Source organism: Euprymna scolopes, chromosome 22 (genome assembly GCF_053919585.1).
Source record: "Euprymna scolopes isolate OS-2025 chromosome 22, ASM5391958v1, whole genome shotgun sequence".
Lineage (NCBI taxonomy): Eukaryota > Metazoa > Mollusca > Cephalopoda > Sepiida > Sepiolidae > Euprymna > Euprymna scolopes.
In genome coordinates, this window is record NC_136503.1 from 113,140,662 (window position 1) to 113,158,209 (window position 17,548).

The 17,548-nt window shown below is 34.1% G+C and overlaps 1 protein-coding gene across 2 annotated transcripts in view; it reads right to left on the minus strand.

Annotated features, from left to right (window-relative positions):
• The window catches only part of LOC145243663 (cilia- and flagella-associated protein 54-like), a 449,435-nt gene that overhangs the window by 160,640 nt on the left and 271,247 nt on the right, over positions 1 to 17,548 (minus strand). For both annotated transcript variants that reach the window (XR_013862929.1, XM_080106712.1), the window contains exons 48-51: positions 16,753 to 16,913; positions 11,227 to 11,267; positions 8,335 to 8,493; positions 3,745 to 3,919 (exon numbers count right to left, since the gene is read on the minus strand). Coding sequence is in view for 1 of the 2 variants with exons in the window: in XM_080106712.1 (XP_079962838.1) it covers positions 3,745 to 3,919; positions 8,335 to 8,493; positions 11,227 to 11,267; positions 16,753 to 16,913 (536 nt within the window). In the remaining variant the exon portion in view is untranslated. The remainder of the gene's footprint in view (positions 1 to 3,744; positions 3,920 to 8,334; positions 8,494 to 11,226; positions 11,268 to 16,752; positions 16,914 to 17,548) is intronic.

Here is a 17,548-nt window from a genome sequence, read left to right on the forward strand (position 1 = left end):
CTGGTTCTTATACTTGATTTTCTGTATTTCGTATCTTTTATGATTCTTAGTTTCGTATATTTTGGGTTCGTACAAAACTCCCTTTAATTTAAAGAAAATGCTAGCTCTTTGATGACGTCATGAGTCCAGCACGAAATTCAGCCTCTTTTGGATTCCAGCGACGTGGAAATTGGATGTGGCTCCATTGCCCGATGCTGATATGGAATTTTGACGAGCCCTCCTTCAAAGAAGAATACCCGGCAACAGAACACTGAGACGCGACGAAGCAAACTTCTGAAGACTTATTTACGTGGCTACGGTTTGCACGTAATTGGAAGGAGAGAAAATTTAAAGGACTTTGAACTGAGAAAAAAAGAAAAAGGCACGTGCCTGACCGCCATCAATTTGTGAGTACGTTCCTAAAATTTATTGCATATGAGAGTGTGATTTGGAACTACTATTTGAATTATATTGTATTCGTTCATTGATACGACATTTTCAATATAAGAACCAGTGTGTTTGTTTTTTTTTTTTAATTATATGTTGTTACCTTGGCGTTCTTTGTTTTTGGATTTAATGCAACCAACTTTATTGTAAATAAAATCTCTTCTTCGTTTTAAAACAAGACCTTTATATTTTCTTCTTTACCCCCCCCTTTTTTATTTCATTATTTTATTTTTTTTGCAGGCTTGTTATTTTCGCGTCGAATTTATCTGAAAGAGGATAAATTTCCGACAAGGATGTTTTAGTACGTAGTATAGTTTTCAAGGTAAGGGGTATTTATTCCGAAAGCCGTTCTTAATAGGGGTTGGGGTATGTATACTACGCTGGGTTAAGTCATAAAAAAATATCGGTCTCAGGTCTGCCGAAAAATCACTTAATTTGATAAAATATTTTTTTTAATCAAATAAAAAAATAAATAAAAAATAAGCAAAAAATTGCATAAGCACCACCGCATGTTTTTTTTTTTTTTTAACTACTCTGTATTTTTACTTAACTATTTAATAGACAAAAGATACCGTAAAAATTTAATTTAACTTGAAAATCCTATATTAAAAACGCACGGAATCTTCTTTACATAAGCACCCAATTTATTCCGGCACTATTTTACAATATGTCATTGTTCTGTTGGTTTTAGCGCTGTAAATTATAATATGAAAACAGAAACGATTCTCTTAATGGTTGTGTAAAGACTACATTTTGTATTATCAATGTTATCAATTTTGTTACATAAAAAAAATTCGTCAAAGCTTTCTTTTTTTAATGTTTTGATTTAATAAAAAAATATCGTTAGTTTGAGCTTCCTAAATTATGAGATGAAAAAATGAACGAATTTCTTAGTAAAAGAAAGTTGTCTCCCTCAGAACAATGACAAATTGTAAAACAACGCCCCTAAAAACTTATGCAAGTAGGTGGAAAAGTAAGTTTTCGCTAATTGTGCATAAAATGAGACCCTAGGTTTCAAAGATGGCGGCAGGGCTGTCAATTGAGGTATGGAAGCACAAAATTGATACAATACTTCCGCTATTCTTCAAAACTGATTACTTATATATTTGAACAAAATATTAAGATTTTCTTTTTTTTGTAATATATTTTTTACTAACATATTTACATTTTTCTTTCCTTTTTTTTTTGTAAATATAATTGCGTTTTCTTTTTTAGATGTACTATATTAAAATATACTTTATTTAAATCTGTGTAGTCTATTACAATCGTCGCTGGTTTTAAAATAATTGTTTTTTATAGTTAACTATAATTTAGGTTTATTTTTTTTCACCCCTTTTATAAAAGAAATATATAAACATACGTAAACTTTCTTTATCAATGGATTTTGTGCTTTTTTATTCGCATATCTTTTTCAAATAACCAACAAATATCTAAACAAATTGCGATTAAAATACACAAAACCAATTGATAATGAAAGTTTGGTAAATATCCAGATACGCTACAACAGAACACCGACCACTCTAATTTGTATTTTTATAGGTAATTGAGGTCGCTGTCAACGAATCTGATAGTCAAACGTGGGGCAAATTTACCGTTTGCATGGTATTAACTCCTGAACCCACGAACTACTTTCCACCATTTTGCAGCTTCCGTTTACGTTACGTGCGCGCGCTGCAGCATAAACGACGGCTTGCTTCACCGAGCAAACTGCTTTCTCACATGGCGTATCAATCAAAAAATTACGGACTGACATTTTTTTAATGACTTACAATTAAAGAAAAGTACAACAAATTGGGGGACCTTTTTTTTTTTTTTTGTCTCACATAGTTTTTAATGCGGTTTACAAAAACATAAGCAAACATTTTTATGTTTTTCGTTCTTTATTTTGCAGGAGTGGGATTCAATTATAGAACTTATGTGGCTTAATAGGTGCTTCTGCAGTTTAGTTAACCGTTTTTCTGTAACGCCCCGACATTTACCAATTAGAACACCATTTAACATTTTTCGAAGAAAATGTTAAATGGTGTTCTAATTGGTAAATGTCGGTGCGCTACTTTTTGAAAATTTGAAAATTCTATGTTCTAGGAAAAAAAAAACAATTAAATTACCCCCCCTCTCCCCAACTTGGAGTGTTTTCCTTTTCTTGTTTTATTTCTTTTTCAGCTAATTTTAAATTTTCCACCCAAAAAGTGCTATAATGTATTTTTGAAAATTAGAAAATTCTATGTTCTGGAAAAAAAAAAAAAAATTAAATTAAATCCCCCCCCACACACACACACAACTTGGTGTGCTTTTCTTTTCTTGCTTTATTTCTTTTTCATCTAATTTCAAATTTTCGACGGAAGATTTGTACACCATGTGAGAAGGCAGTTAGTTTGCTTGTTGAAGCCGTCGTTTATGCTGCAGCGCGCGCGGCGTAACGTAAACGGAAGCTGCAAAATGGTGGAAAGTAGTTCGTGGGTTCAAGGGTTAATACCATGCAAACGGTAAATTTGCCCCACGTTTGACTATCAGATTCGTTGTCAGCGACTTCAATTACCTATAAAAATACAAATTAGAGTGGTCGGTGTTCTGTTGTAGCGTATCTGGATATTTACCGACAGTTTACATATTTTAATATATTTTTATTATAGGAGGGGGTGAAAAAATATACGTAAAATATAGTTAACTATAAAAATTATATATTTTTTTTAAATCGGCAGCAATGATCGTAATAGAACAGAAGAAAGAAAAAAGAAAAAGAAGAAAAAATATAAAAAAAATGATGCAAAATAAAAAAATTATATTTAAATATAGTACATTTAAAAAAGAAAACGTAAATACGTTAGAAAAAAATATATTATCAAAAAATATCTCAATATTTTGTCCAAATATATAAGTAAGCAGTTTTGAAGAATAGCAGAAGTATTGTATCAATTTTGTGCTTTCATACCTCAATTGACAGACCTGCCGCCATCTTTGAAACTTTGGGTCTCGTTTTATGTACAACTACCAAGTTTTCTTGCCATTGGTAATACTTATTTGTTGACGATTTGTTTTTTGTATCATTTGAATTATTCAGACTACTATTATTATTAGTCGTTTCCATTTTCGTATTGATTCGTATTTGATATGTCTCTGGCTTTTTGAGATGAGGATGGATTATTTGGATTATTTGGACTACTGTTCTCATATGAGAAGTAAATAATACAACTTATCAATCCTATCTCAAAAAATCTGAAACATAATTTAAAAAATTTTTTTTTTTTTTTGCATCACTTTTTTTTTCTTCTGTTAACTATTCTGCACGATTGCTGAAAACTGATTATTTGACGTTACTTTTTTGGTGTTTGAGATTTCTCTTGAGTCGAGAATATATTCGATTGTTGCAACCGGTTTAATGCGTCAAAGCAAAACTTGGCAGCAAAATACGATTTCTGTTTCTGCAGGGAAATACGTGACTGTTCCACAAAACATCGCACAACCACATCCAAATCTTTGGTCTTCAGTTTATCTAAATCAAAAACAAAAAGCACATATATTAGGTTGTATGAATGCAAAACGTTAGTTCATTGCTAATCACCTGAGATGGCTTTACAAGAGAATGCTGACGGGACTGCACAGGCATTTTTTGCAGGCCCGAGTGCTCCTTTTTGGGGGTGCTGACTCTTCACTTTCACTTTGTGACTCTAGTGTTACATCTTCCTGTTGTGGGAGGGAAATAAATACCCATACATCATGATTTCTAAATTTGACCAAGAGCAAAGCGTAGTATCTGTTCTGCATAAAACCGCAGTTTAGTGGACTACCATGAAAAATTGCACACAGGCGATAAAGATTGTTATATCTTGTTTTTATTAAATATTAATAAATGAAGAACCATTTTGAGTTAAAATCTATTTAGCATTACGCTTATAATCTTAAGAACACACTTTATATTAGTACTGGCATTTCAGCCCGGCGTTGCCCGGGTGTTTGGAGGTGTATGCTGAGCAAAAAAAAAAAAAGAGTAAATTTTTTTTTTAATTTGACCCCTATTATGACCCCTTAAAATTTATAGTTTCGGGCTCAAATCACTTTATTAAGTTAGATCCAGGTTCAAGGAACCTATATCTAAAATTTCAAGTGTCTAGACCCAAAATTGTCGGAGGAGTTTGGTAGAGTTCTTAAAGGTCAAATCGTTGAAATTTGACCCCCTTAACAGCCAAATTTCTGGCTGACACCCGTCACATCGATTTTCCCAAATCTCAGTACCTGGTATTTCAAATTTCGAGTCTATAGACTAAAAATTGACAGAGTTATTGCATAGGGAAATGTAGACACACAGACAGACACACAGACAGACAGACAGACACGTTCACTTTTATAGATATATAGATGAGCATATACTGAAATAATTGCTAGAAAAATAAAACCATAAAGTCTTCATATAAACGAAAGTTAGCAATTATTTCAGCACATATACACATTCCAAGCATGTTCTTACAAAATGTGTATATACTCTGAAATAATCGCTAACTTTCGTGTGTACGAAGACTCCATTGTTTTTTCTATTAGCGATTATTTCAGCATATCAATTCAAGTGTGTTCTGCTTATACACATTTTTTACCATACTGTGTTCAGGTTACTAAACTACGGTTTGACCCTGGTTCTGCTCTATCGCTATTTTCATGGCAAGTGCTCGCATGAACTGCAATCGATGGTTCCCCCTTGCCAAACTTTCACAAAAACACTCAACTAGCTACAACCACTATATATGATTTCCCCCACTCTCTATCTGTGCCTAAATCTAAATGGAGATTCCATGAACAAAGCTTGTTCCCAGAACTACCCGCCTTTGGAACACTGTTTCACTGACCTGCTTCCCAGTTGAATACAACATGGTAGCCTTCAAATCCAATGTAAACAAGTTCTTGTTTAGCTGTTCCCATAAATAATCAAAGTCTACCCAATTTACACCATTAGCGATTACTACACTACCACCTTACAGTCATTAACCCTTATCCTTGAGTGGCCTTCAGGCCCGGATAAGTGGTGACTCAAGTAAAAAAAAAAAATACCACATAATTTTTTTTTTTTTAAATTCAATGGTTATTTACACCCAATGCTGAAAACATTTCGCATTTGTGTTTAAATGTTCTTCTGTGGCCTTAAGAGGGATTAACTTGATTTCCAACAACTAAATTGTAGGTTAAAAAAAAAAGTGACCCCCCCCCAACACACAATCGCTCAGGCGAATTGATTTCTTCTTTCTTTTGATTTCATTACGGTTTTATTTAAAAGATAAATAAATTTATACCAAAATGTTAATCTTTATCTAGTTATGTGAATAAAAGCAAACGTTTTCATCTTGTGTTTACAATAAACTTATTAATTATTTGTTATTTAAAATTTTGCTTTCAACTATTTCAAATAGTGAACTTGGTAAAGTGATAGCGAGCTGGTAAAACCATTTAGAAGTTATGCAAAGCAGCTATATATATCATTCAAACACGGTACTGTTTGACTATATGGTTAAGTAACAGTTTTAGTCATTTAGAATAGCTTTAAAGCTTCACTGTTCACTCATTTTTGGACCAAATTTCAAACAATTATTACAGTTTATAGATCACCTTCTCAGCTATAGTATGAAAAAAAAAATTCAATTTTCGTTCAGTAAAACAAAAATTATGATGAATTTTCTGGTGTTCAAAATCGGAAAAGTATGTAAGGAGGTGAGCAACGCTTTTTATGACTGGTTCCCATAGCAACCACGTCGCTTTAGCAACTACTGTTGCTACTAATTCACGGCTGTCGCAAAAAGAGACAGTAACAAGTGAAACAGAGAGAATGAAAGCATGAAAGGGAGATAATTGGGGAAATTTTATTGAAAGCAGACGAGTGCCATACATTGTTAGTACATTTGTGTTTATGGGGGGGGGGGAAATTGAAATCAAACAAAAGAACAAGTGTATTTATTGGAAGGCTGGAAAAATTATGGATTGCTATAGAAAAATGCGAGCATGAAAAGTAATATGGTTAAGCTTAAACATGGAAAAGTAAAGAACTAGTTGTTGAAACTGGAAAAGAAAAGGACAAGATAGTCAAGTAAAAACTATAATAAATTTATAACTTAAAATATTGCAGCACTAAATATGTTCTTTTTTAAATTCAATTTATAACATTATATAATCAATTCTTAATGTTGCAATATTTTAAGTTATAAATTTATTATATTTTTTACTAGAATATCTTGTCCTTTTCTTTTCCAGTTTTAACAACTAGTCCTTTACTTTTCCATGTTTAAGCTTAACCATATTACTTTTCATGCTCAAATTTTTCTATTGTAATAAGCATATTCTTATATATTTGTATGTACCATATTTGATTGTAAACTAATTAACTGATCATTATAAACTTTGGCTTGATTCGGCTGTTTTGTTTTATGGCATATCAACCTTTTCGGGTTATTTAATGCTAAATTTTTTTTAAAAAAGCTTTTATATTTCAGGTTGTTTATATCTTCAAATATTTATTCAAGGTGTTTAGTTTGGTTGTTTTTGTTTGTTTGTTTTTTTGTACGGCATATCAACCCTTTTCAAGGTTCAATAATTTCGATAGAAGTTTTTATGTTTCAAGCTCTTAATATCTTCACTCATTTATTTATTGTGTTTAGTTTTATAAATTTTGTAACACAGCTACTAAGTGTGAGGGTGAGTAATGTGGATTATTTTTAGTTGAATTTAGTTTGAATTTGCAAATAGTTTAACATTCTTTGAACATTTTAAGGATTTTGATTGTTTCAAGTTTTTCGATTTTACTTTCTTCACTTTCAGATTTTTTTTATATTTTGTATTTCTGTATCCGCTTTTTGCTTTTTCCATATAATTTCTTACCTTCTTTACTTTATCTTCTTTGTTAATTATCTTTTCCCTTTTTTCTTTAATTATTTGTTCTTCTTTAACGATCCCCAGTTTTTCATAATCTGATATATAAATGGCCATATGTCGGTCTGTCTGTCTCCATATTTTCAAACTCTATCTCCTCCGAAACTAAATGTCGCTGAGCAAATGATTGGATTTTTTACGCACTGCTTTTATGGGTCTTTAGCTGGTTAAATTTGTTTTAAAGGGCTCAAAAACGGGTCAAAATTGAAAAAAGCGTTAAACATATTGTATATTCATTTTAGTTTATTTTAATTTTTAATTGGTGCCACGTTGGTACAATGGTAACGTCATGAGCTTTGAATGCTACAGTTTCGGTTTCGATCCTAGCTGATGGCACCTAAATACTTTTTCTTTTTACTTTTGAAATCACGACTCTCTATATATATTAATTAATATACGAAATTCGAACAAATCAAAATATCATATTTAAGCGTATTTTACACCCTGGCAAAGCCCCCCCCCCGCTAGTAGTCTATATATTCTTTTTACAATTACCTATATACTACCCTTTCTGATTTTTATTATCTTATTCTTCCTTTTCTATTCAAATTTGCGTAATTCTTTCCTCCTATCTTAATATTTTTATATTTCAAAGTTTTTATTCTTGTACTTTGTACCTACTTTTAATATATCATAATATGTAATTCCTCCATTTCTAATCTAAATGTTATTAAGCCAGTTTTTATCTATATTTTACATTTTGTATGATTCTGGCCGTTCTCCTCTTGCGATGAGAAGCATTTAGCTTCGAAATGCCATGGCCTAAAGAGGGTTTTTTTTTTCTCTCTCTTACTCTTTACTTATTGATCTGATAATATAATAAAGTAATAAAGTTATATTATTTTATTCCTTATCTTTTAATATAATATATTTAATTCCTCATCTTAACATTATTGAGCTTTCTCTATCTTGATAAGTTTGCTTTGTTAAAGATTTTTTATATATATATATATATATATACACACACAGCATTCGATTCGGTAGTAGATTTATAAAACTCACAGCTTGTGTATCCCGGCTTTTGTTTCAGCTTCTCCATCAGATTGTCCAGCTTCTCTGTTGCCGAGACAAGCAGCTGATGTTTCACTTTTTCTATCGGTACAAGTTTCTCATGACGTAAAACGTCTCTTGGAAAAGTTGGTGGCGAATCATCATCAAGAACTGAAAAAAAATAATAAATTTAAGAAACAGCATTTTACATGTTTCTGTATTTTTGAGATGAGGATTGATAATTCATATTATTTGGATTATTGTTCTCATAGTTTCATCTGTGTGCCTAACATGAAATAGAACTTCTATAAATAGATTTTCTTTCAAAAAGCTTCCCATCTATAGAATACAATTGCAGAGAATGGCATCCCTGTTGTTTCCAATATAATCGCCTTTGAAATCAAAGTTAATACTTATCGATCTTTCTAATAATCGGCGCTTCTACAGAATTGGGACAAGATTTTCGGAAATCGTAATACTGAATTTTACATGAAACAATAGTATCTACGTATTCCTCGTATTTTTAAGATGACTACATCTAAAAATTACGAAAATTGATCTGGTAGAAAATTTTTTATTAAAGAAAATAAAAAATAAAATTTGATGCTAATGATCGTAAAACACAGGAGAGTTGAAAAGGGAGATAATTTTCCGTTCGAATTAAACAAAGATGGCAGCAATTTTTCACCTGCTAACACGATTAAAGTTTTTTTTTTTTAAATAATTCCGTAATATTCAAGTAATTTGACTGTATAATTTGGAAGCTACCATTGTATCCTATTAGAATTGACAAAAAAATCAGTTGAAACCATTGTTTTTTATCCGAAAACTCCATTTATCGACAGCAAAATCTCGTCTCAATCCTGTAGAAGAAGCAAATAATCACATTCTTTCCATTCCAACTTTTTTTTTATCCAATCCTCTTATAATGTTGCTTCTCATTTAACTAACAATCCTACGAACCCTGATCCTTGAATGGCTTTTGGCCTTGTTAAGTGGTGTATCTTGTCAAATTCGGGAATTTCTCTGCCGAATTCTGAACTATGCATGAAATTTTGAACAGAAATCTTTATTTAATCCATGAGGGTAGCATGTTTTCGTCCCATCAGCCATGACTGGATAGAATTCCTCAGTAATTTGCAATTGTATTTGGCATGTTGGCCCCACTAAGGATTGAACCTTAAATTTCCATAAAAGTGTGACGTTACCAAATACTTCATCAACTACACCACAGGTTTTCACAGCATTTCTGTCGATGCAACCTCCAACCTTCTTCAGGTGAATCTTGTCAGGCTATGGAATCTTTCTGTCAAACTTTAGAATCTGCACGGAATTTTGAACGAAATCATTTATTTAATCCACAGGGTAGCATGCTCTTGTTCCATCAACCATGACTGGGTAGAAGTCTTAAGTAATTTGTAATTGTATTTTTAGTGTTACTTGCGCTGAGGATTGAACCATAGTCCTCTAGAAGAGTATAACTTTACAACTAAATTTTACAAAGTACTTTATCCGCTATGCTACAGGTCCTTGCATCATTTTACATATTTTGTGTTTAGTTGTTTTTTGTGCGACCATATGTAGCTTAAGCACCCCCAGTTATGCTGGCCTCTGAAGGGAACTGCCTTAGCATAACACTTTTTCATACATCTCACTAAGGTTCAACACTTTCCAAAAAGAAAATAACAAAAACGTGTTGATTTGGTCTCAGGCCAATATTTTTCATATTAAATTCTTCAAAATAATTTATATACATTGTATTTGTAGAATCGTAATTAAAATTCACAATCTTTTCTGCAACCTGCAAACTAATTGAGCACAAATAAACTTTAGTTTATGCCTGACTTGTCCACCAAGTTTCATTTCTAAACGTTCAACAGTCTTTTTTTTATCGCTGTTCAATGATATGCGTGGACACTTTGGTGATCGTCTTATCAGTAGGAAATATGATCTTGATTACCCTCACAGGACAGCTGGAGCAGAGAGAGACTGAGTAGTTGATTGGATTGGAAGTACAACAAGCAAAAAAACAAAACACAGAAGGATTCCTTATAAGGTGATCCTTCAAAAATAATAAAAGTCACAATCTTTCCTATAATCATATTTCGTGGAAATAAACTTCAATTTATGCCTGCCTTGTCCATCAAGTTTCAGTTATGGATGTCCAACTGTTGTATAGCGAAGTGTGTATGTACGGGTATATAAAACATGTACAGCGGGTTTATATAAATCCACAGTGTCTCTTTAAATGTGTATTTGGTGTGAATAGGTTTAAAAAAGTAAAAAAAAAAAATAACCAATCAAGTTCTCGATGTACATATCCTCGACAAACCTACTTAGCAGCAAAATCACACCCCTTCACTGTTGAGGTCCCTAAATACCAGAAAGCTTTCTACAGTAGAACCCTAGGATATGCTTTTTTTTTTTCATATTACGATCTTGAATACAATGTTTTTCCAGCTTCTGGTTATGGTATTTGCCCCGCGTTACAGTCCCTTCATAATATCCCTGCAACTTATGTTCCCGATAGTAGCCTCCTACTTCAAAGTGACACAGTGCTTTGTTTTGGGTGAAAATGGAATTAATAAAAAATAAAAATATCATATACATGTTTATTATATACTATACTGTATTTTGTTATTCATTTTTAATGCTGTATCCTGGGGTTCTACTGTACTCTAATAGCTTCTTCCCTAGGACAGCTAGACTTTGGAATTCCCTTCCTGCTACCTGCTTCCCTAACTGTACTGATATACAGAAGTTTAAATGTAACGTAAATAAAAATCTTAATCTTTCTTAGGCATGGTCCAAATAGTAGTCACTTACGTCCAAGTTGCCATATGTCTTGTTTGGGGGTAAAAGTGAGTAAAAAAAAAAGAAAAGATTTTTAAAATTTTTACTTACTTAATACTTCCGAGGATTCAACTGCAACTGGGTTGTTCACACTTAAGTTGAAAAGAAAACATTTAAAACTTGATTTAAAAAGAAAATTTTTTCACAATAAAAATCTTAGGTTTGTATTACTGTACACATAGATTCGAAAAAGTTGTCAAAAAACAAATAAATAAAAAATAAGTGTAAGCAAACGCAAGATAAGTTACTTTTCTACCAAACTGGATATGTTTTTAATGTTTTTATTTAATGTAACATGTTTATTCAGCTCGAAAAACGTACAGTGTTTACCAATGTATTGGAAAATTAAAAATGGCGCCCGACTCTCTCTTTGACACGGTAAGTTTGGGAAAAAATGTTATAAATAAAAAACTAGACAAAATACTGTTAGAAACTCGCTCAATTTGTTACCGTGACGTAGGCTGACATATATTCGGTGGGTTTTTAACACTATTTTGTCTAGTTTTCTATTTTTAACTCTTTTTCCCAAACTTACCGTGTCAAAGAGAGAGTCGGGCGCCATTTTTAATTTTTCAATACATCGGTAAACATTGTATGTTTTTCGAGCTTTCGTAGCTTAGTGGGGGATGCCCTTTTCTCTTCCCTGCAGCCTCTCTCCCACAGAAGAGACGTTGCGAGCCTGTCTTTGTTTTATCGTTATTTCCATGGCAAGTGCTCGTCCGGCTCCAATTTCTCGTCCCCCCTCGCCAATATTTCACGAAAAACACCCGTCTGGCTGAAGCTACTGTCAATAATTTTCCCCACTCTTTATCTGTGCCTAGATCCAAACGTGGATTCCAAGAACAGAGCTTCTTTCTCAGAAGTGCACAACTGTGGAACTCTCTTCCGTTTTCCTGTTTCCCACCTGGCTACAATTTGGATATCTTCAAGTCCAACATAAACAAATTCCTGACAAACAGCCCTCTTAAGTAAGACACTCTATCAAATCTCCAATACTAATGATTACTACAATACTATCTTATTGATTACTGTACACGCAATAACCCTCATCCCTGAGTGGCCTCTGGGCCTTGATAAGTGGTGACTTCCATGTAAAAAAAAAACATATTACATTAACACTAAAAACATATTCAATTAGGTAGAAAAGTAACTTATCTTGCTTCTGATAACATTTGTTATATATTTGTTTTTTGACAACTTTTTCGAATGTATGAGGACAGTAAATATATAAATAGAGATGTTTTAGCCCTTTTGGATTTTCATGTACATAAAGTTTAAAACATTCTTTCAACAAAAAAATGAAAGCTTTTCTGTGACGTCACAGATTTATGATTTACGTCATGTTTCAAAACCTGAATTCAAACATAAGCGATAATAAACAATATAAATGAATGAATAAACATTATCAATAGTGTTTGAATTTATATCAATGATCTAAAACAATTTATTTTGCTTTAACTATTGTATGTAGTTTTTTTTTCCCCCCAATTATATAATCCTTCCAGCCTAGCAAAATATGCAATCGGAGGGAACATATATTTGCTAGTTATACAAATTTGGTATTATGATACTTAGGCATTTAAAAGAGTCACAAATTACATAATTACGTATACATTTTAGATGTATATCTCAATGAGAAATTATGTTGGTGGTTCAGTTTGAAGGTCAGTGATGGAGGAGGAAGAGGAGGAGAAGAAGTAAGTAGTAGTAGTAGTAGTAGTAGTAGTAGTAAATGGCTGTTGCGATAACGCAAAAACATTTGCAAATATTATCAAAAGAGGTGGAGAGTATTGGATATCTGAGGAGACTTATTGTCACTCAGACTCCATGGAATACCACAATTTTTTGTCAGTGAGTAATCTTTAAGAAAGATAATGGTTTTACCTTCCTAATAAAATATGTTTAAAGAACAAGGCACAAAAGAAACAACAAACTTCTTTTTAACAGTAACCACAAAGAATATTTTATTTGTAGCAGGAACTGGCAGGTCAAACTGCTAAAAGGGAAGAAGGAAAAGAAAGTTCTTTTAAGGTCGTCGTCGGTCAGTCAGTACTGTGTCATCCCCAGCTGGATAGCAGTTGTCTCAAATCGAGGCCGTCAATGCTATAGCGAGATGTCCGGTGGAGAGGGGACGAGAGAGGATAGGTGTTGCTAGGCTGGGGGTCCGGTTTTGACTGACTAATGTTCCCTCAAGACTTTTTAGGGAGCAGATGAATCAATGCGTCCTGTTAGCTGATAGGTCAGCCTGTGGCCGAAGAACTCAGAGGGGGGCATTGATTCACCAGAGAAAATAGTTCTCTGTGACTGCTACAAATCTCTAATAATGATGACTTGTGTGAGAACTCTTAGGGAGGAGGAGGAGGAGCAGAACTTCTACTACTACTACTACTACTACTTATTATTTTTTTTTTTTTTTCTTACAAAATAATATGAGAATAGACACGATCAAGTAAGGCAAGATGGTACACTGGGAATTATGCAAAAATTGTATCTTGAACACCCAAACAAATTGTACAAGCACAAACCGGCAACAATATTTGAAAACGAAAATCACAAAATCCTATGTGATATGAACGTATAAACAGATGAACCCATCAAAGCAAGAAGACCGGATGCCATAATAATTAACAAGAAGGAAAAGTCCTGCCAGATCATAGACTTTGTCATTCCAGCAGACCACAGAGTGAATGTTAACGAGATGGAGAAGCAAAACAAATACAAGGAATTGACGAAAGAACTAAAATGGATACGGAAGATGAAGAAACGCAAAATAACACCAATAATAGTATGAGCACTAGGAACAATCCTGAAAAACTTTGAACAGAAAATGTGAGACATTGGAATTAGGGGGATAGGCGAGAAGATATAACGGATAACAATAATGAAAATGGTTGAAATATTAAGAAACAATTTGAATGCAGAGACGAATACGTATGAGCTACAAACAATACCCAGCCATATAGAAACTGTAACAGCAGTAAAAAGAAAGAAAAATAGAACACCACAAGGAATCAATAAAACTGAAACTGTATAATTGTAAGTTAATTTCCCTCCACAAAAAAAATTATAGTGTTAGCATCAACTGGCATCACACCAAATAGTTATGAAGGGTCAAAGCGGATGGAACGACCAAGGCGAGAAAGCACTTACTAGACCTCCACTGGATGAGTGTGAAGATGACTGGGACTTTAGGGAGGCTTATTAACACCCAAATCCCAGTGAAACCCAATGGTCAGTGTCAGCGAGAAATCAATGGTAAACAGCTGTTGTGATAATGCAAATTCATTTGCAATGGTTATCGAAAGAAGTGAAAAGTACTAGAAATCTGAGGAAACTTGTTGTCACTTAGACTCCAGAAAACACCACAGGTTGTTGACAGAGAGAAATCTTTGATGATCCCTTGTGTAAAAACTCTTAGTGAAGAAGAAGAAGAAGAAGAAGAAGAAGAATTCTATGGGGCATGGAGGGACAATTAGATAAATCCACCCAAAAAAAGTGACCGGATGTCATAATAGTTAACAAGAAGGAAAAATCTTGTTAGATCGTAGATTTCGCCATCTCAGCAGATCAAAGGGTGAACATCAAGAAGACGGAGAAGCAAAGCAAATACACAGAACTAGTCAAAGGGCTGAAAAGGATATGAAGATGAAGAAAGTCAAGGTAACACAAATAATCGTAGTAGCATGAGGAACAATCCCAAAACACTTTGAAAAAAGAATGGGAGGAATTGGAATAAGGGGGAAGGCTGAGAAGATACAACAGATAGCAATAATGAAAACTGATGAAAGGAAAACCTTGAATGCGAAGATTAATTCGCATGAGCTGCAAGCATTAACTGGCAATATAGTAATTACAACAGAAAACAAAAAGGTAGAACTAACCACATGTATTGAACTGTATTGTACTGAAACGGCGCTCACTCTATGCGGGTTGAATCAGCTTCCTCTGAAGGAGGAAGTTTCATAGGAGTATGAAATTCACAAGCTGTTTCCAGTTGCATGTATGGAGCACCACATGGAACTAAGAAAAGTGAAACTGTAAAATTGCCCCCCCCCCAAACAGTATTGTACGACTGGCAACACACCAAACAGTCGAAGGGTTGAGGGGAGAGAGAGAGAGAGAGAGAGAGAGAGAGAGAGAGAGAGAGAGAGCAAGCACTAAACAGACCTCTACTGAATGAATGCGAAAAGGATTGGGATCTCGGTGAGAATTATTGCCACCCAAATTCCAGTGAAGATTAATGGTCATTGTAAGCAAGAAGTCAACAGTAAACAGCTGTCGTAATGATGCAAATTTATTTGCAAAGTTACTGAAAGAGGTGAAGAATACTGGATATCTGGAGAGACTCCAGAGAACACCACTGGTTGATGTCAGTGAGCAATCCCTGATAATGGCCTGTGTGAGAACCCCTAGTAAGTATCACCACCACCACCACTACTACTACTACTACTACTACTACTACCTATTATATACAGCACAATCACGTTGACACACTGGTTCTCGCCAGATCATTGAAGTTAAGCAACATTGAGCCTGGCCAGTACCAGATGGGTGACCATTTGAGAAGCCAAGGCGCTCTATGTACCGTGAGGTAAAATACCAGGTTGAGAAACTGGCATGGTCTATCTTTCTCTTGAGGGTAGATGGGACTCTCTTAAGCCGTGGTAGGCACCCCATCTAGTGATGGCGTCATGATAAAAAATACCCTTGATAGCCCTGGCGAAGCATCAAGTATTCAGCAACGGACAAGATTTGAATTACACTACAAACTTGTGTAGTGAGTTCAATCTCGGTTGCGGCCGCGCTGGACTAGACTGGACTACTATTCCAATAACAATATCATCATCATCAGAAGAAGAAGAAGAAGAATGAAAGAATGCTAGGTCACTAGAAAAATGGTGGAATCCTTCTACCACGCCAGTAGATATCTCACTGCTGATGCAATTCTCTATATATATAAGAGCCAAGTACATCAAGGATGGAGTACTGTTGCCACATCTGGGCAGGGTCTGCTAGAAGCAGCTTATCCTGCCTTGACAGAGTACAAAATAGACTTCTTAGCTTAGTGAGGGATGCCCTTTTGTCTTCCCTGCAACCTCTTTTCTCTTCCCTGCAACCTCTTTCCCACAGAAGAGACGTTGCAAGCCTGTCTTTGTTTTATCGTTATTTCCATGGCAAGTAAGCGTATGAGCTCCAATCTTTGGTCCCTCGCCAATCTTTCTCGAAAAACACCCGTCTAACTGAAACCACTGTCAAAATTTTCCCCACTCTTTATCTGTGCCTGAATCAAAACGTAAATTCCATGAACAAAGCTTCTCTCTTAGAACTGCACTCATGTGGAACTCTCTTCCGTTTGCCTGTTACCCAGTTGACTACAACTTGGCTGACTTCAAATCCAACATAAACAAATTCCTGATGAGCCACTCCCTTAAATAATGCAATTTACCAAATTTCCATTATTAACGATTACTACAATATTATCCCACTGACTACTGTACACTCAATAACCCTTATCCTCGAGTGGCCTCCGGGCCTTGATAAGTGGTGACTCCTATGTAAAAAAAAAAAAAAACTTACACAGTGCTTTCTTTTTCCTTCTTATCAGGAATGACATTCAAACAGTCAGCCATTGTAACGAGAAGATGAACATGGGCCAGAATCAATTCGTAACTCAAAAAATGGCCGTAAAACACCGATAATTCCACCGATAATTGTTTCTCTGTCAGCATCTCAAGAATCTGAAAAGGCAAAAGGATGAGGAGGATGGTGATGAGGATGTCTTAAATACATCTGGAATGAAAGGGAAAATTGGCAAAGTAATAAATTTATTAAGAAAAAAATTTCCAAAAATATAAATATATTCAATGAACACAAACGAATATGAACATGAAACAATTCTAAAAAAAAAAAGTGGGTATTATGATAAACTACCAGGGATACCCGTCGTTGCCCGGGATCGAATGATGATCAACGGAATGTTTCACCCTTTCATATTTTATTGTCATCGAAATTGGTGAAATCGTCTATTTTCAATCTAATTGATTGATTACTAACTCTATTTGGGGACCCATCACAGTGCACCAGGAAGAAGCTCTACATTCCTCCTCGCACTGACTTAGTCAATTGCACTGTAGAGAACCTACTGTTGATTTTATAAAAATACATATATATATATATACATATACTAGCAAAAGTACCCGTCGTTGACTGGGTTCAAAAACAGCCTACAGAAAATGGACTCTGATTTATGAAAGTATGATAGGTTATGAAAAGGAAGAGTTGTAAAGAGATAGCTCCGAATTTGGGGGTATCAAAACCAAAGTAAAATATGATGAAAGTAAAAATAAAATAGATAACCCCCATAATTTATTAT